Source organism: Daktulosphaira vitifoliae, unplaced genomic scaffold (genome assembly GCF_025091365.1).
Source record: "Daktulosphaira vitifoliae isolate Bord-2020 unplaced genomic scaffold, ASM2509136v1 Scaffold_40, whole genome shotgun sequence".
Taxonomy (NCBI): Eukaryota; Metazoa; Arthropoda; class Insecta; order Hemiptera; family Phylloxeridae; genus Daktulosphaira; species Daktulosphaira vitifoliae.
Window position 1 is genome coordinate 15976 of NW_026099609.1, and position 1760 is coordinate 17735.

A 1760-nucleotide genomic window follows, 5' to 3' on the forward strand; every position below is an offset into this window, starting at 1 on the left:
TTTTTTTTTACATTTTATTTAAAATTTAAAAATAAATAATATTTTTAATAAAATGTATAAAAATTAATTATTGAGATATAGCTATGGACCTAACGTATAACTATTATTTAAAAAAAAATGAACTAAAAATATTAAATGGATCAAAAGTTATTTAAGTTGTCAGTGAGTGGTGGGCCACCCTGTATGTTGTAAAATAAGAGTAATGTACATGTTTCTTCTTTAAACATAGAGTGATTAAAGAAGTATTGTTTGAATAACATGGATGAATTAACAAAATAACATTCTACAAAAATAATAAATTTATTAATGAACTATTACTTAAAAATAATAATATACTTTACTCTGGTGTTGTCGGATGTAGTAAGTTATGAAAACCCAAATTGATGTACTCGAGCTTGAATGCTTCATCATAAAATACTTTGAGATTATTACATACTTGGACATAATCTAAATACAAAATTGAATAGTGCTGCATTGCATCATCATTTTTTAAGTCTTCTTGGAAACTATTGTATTTAATGTTTTTAATAGAAGTAAATGAAATCTTCGAAGATAAAATGTTATGAAAACTTTTAACATTTTTAAAATCCTTAACAACCATCTCAACTTTAGGATTAGCGTTGTTATCGATATACTCAAGTATGTCCAATTTTCTTTTCGATTGAATGTGATTATTAATAAAAGAAATTTCATCAATAATGTTTGTTTTTTTTCATACTCTTCAAATACGTAATTTATATTTAAATTACTAAAGAATTGTATGACATTGTTAAGATTTTCAAATAGAGTTTTTGAACTTTCTAATGCGTCATTAAGTGTAATTAAGCAATCAGTAAAATCATAGAATTGGTTTTTTAAATAATAGCTATCACAATATTGCAGTATTAAACCAATATTTTTAATGAAAATTTCTATAACAATTGTATATCTACAGATAAGTAAATCATTAATAGCATCAAATATTTTAGGCAAATTAATGTAATTTATATGTAAACCTAAGTCTCCAATAAAGTCTGAAATGGAATCTGAATTTCCCATTAAACCGTCTGTTAAGTGTTGCATTGAAGATTTTTCGTCTTGAAATCGAACATAATTGATTACTTCAGATAAATATTCAGTATAATCGTTTTTATCCGCGAGTCTATAGCTAGTTGTATCGATTTGATTTATCCAAAATATGAAAAAAGTAAAATAGTATATTTTTATGAACATTTTTTAGTCAATTGAAAATATAGAAAACAAAATTTAGAATAACTTCTTTGTTAAATTAATATTAGATAGAATATATACATGCTTTATACATTTAAAGATGTATATTGACTAAAGTTTAGTTTATTTTATCTACTATTTGCAATGTTGTTTTTAAAATTAAAATATTTGTTTAAGTGTTTTTGGAAAAGTTCTATATATTTGCAAGTTAACTTATTTTATTTTAAAGTTTAGTCACATATACAAAATTATTCAGTTATTTTAATTTAAATTATTTGAGAATAAATATTCTTAAAATATTTTACAACCATCTATATAATTATTAATAAGCTGTGTTTAATTATTAATATTTGCACAATTCATAATAATATAAGTGCAGTATGAATGAATAAAAAATTCTATAAAAAACAAATCATATTATTAAATATTTTAATTGCAAGGTTTCAGCCAAACCAGAGGGCCTACTATTTACCTACTAGTTAGGAAAACATTGGAGTGACCTAATAGCCTTAGCCGAGCGAGAATAGTTCTCATTAACAGAGCTACTAGGT

General features: G+C 23.1%; 1 protein-coding gene across 1 annotated transcript in view; it reads right to left on the reverse strand.

The window, feature by feature from the left end:
- LOC126908919 (uncharacterized) overlaps positions 1 to 1227 on the reverse strand; it is a 3521-nt gene extending 2294 nt beyond the window's left edge. Inside the window, exons 1-2 of the mRNA XM_050691251.1 lie at positions 996 to 1227; positions 342 to 447 (exon numbers count right to left, since the gene is read on the reverse strand). Coding sequence (XP_050547208.1) covers positions 342 to 447; positions 996 to 1212 — 323 coding nt within the window. The 5' untranslated portion in view covers positions 1213 to 1227. The remainder of the gene's footprint in view (positions 1 to 341; positions 448 to 995) is intronic.
- Positions 1228 to 1760: the final 533 nt, after the last annotated feature.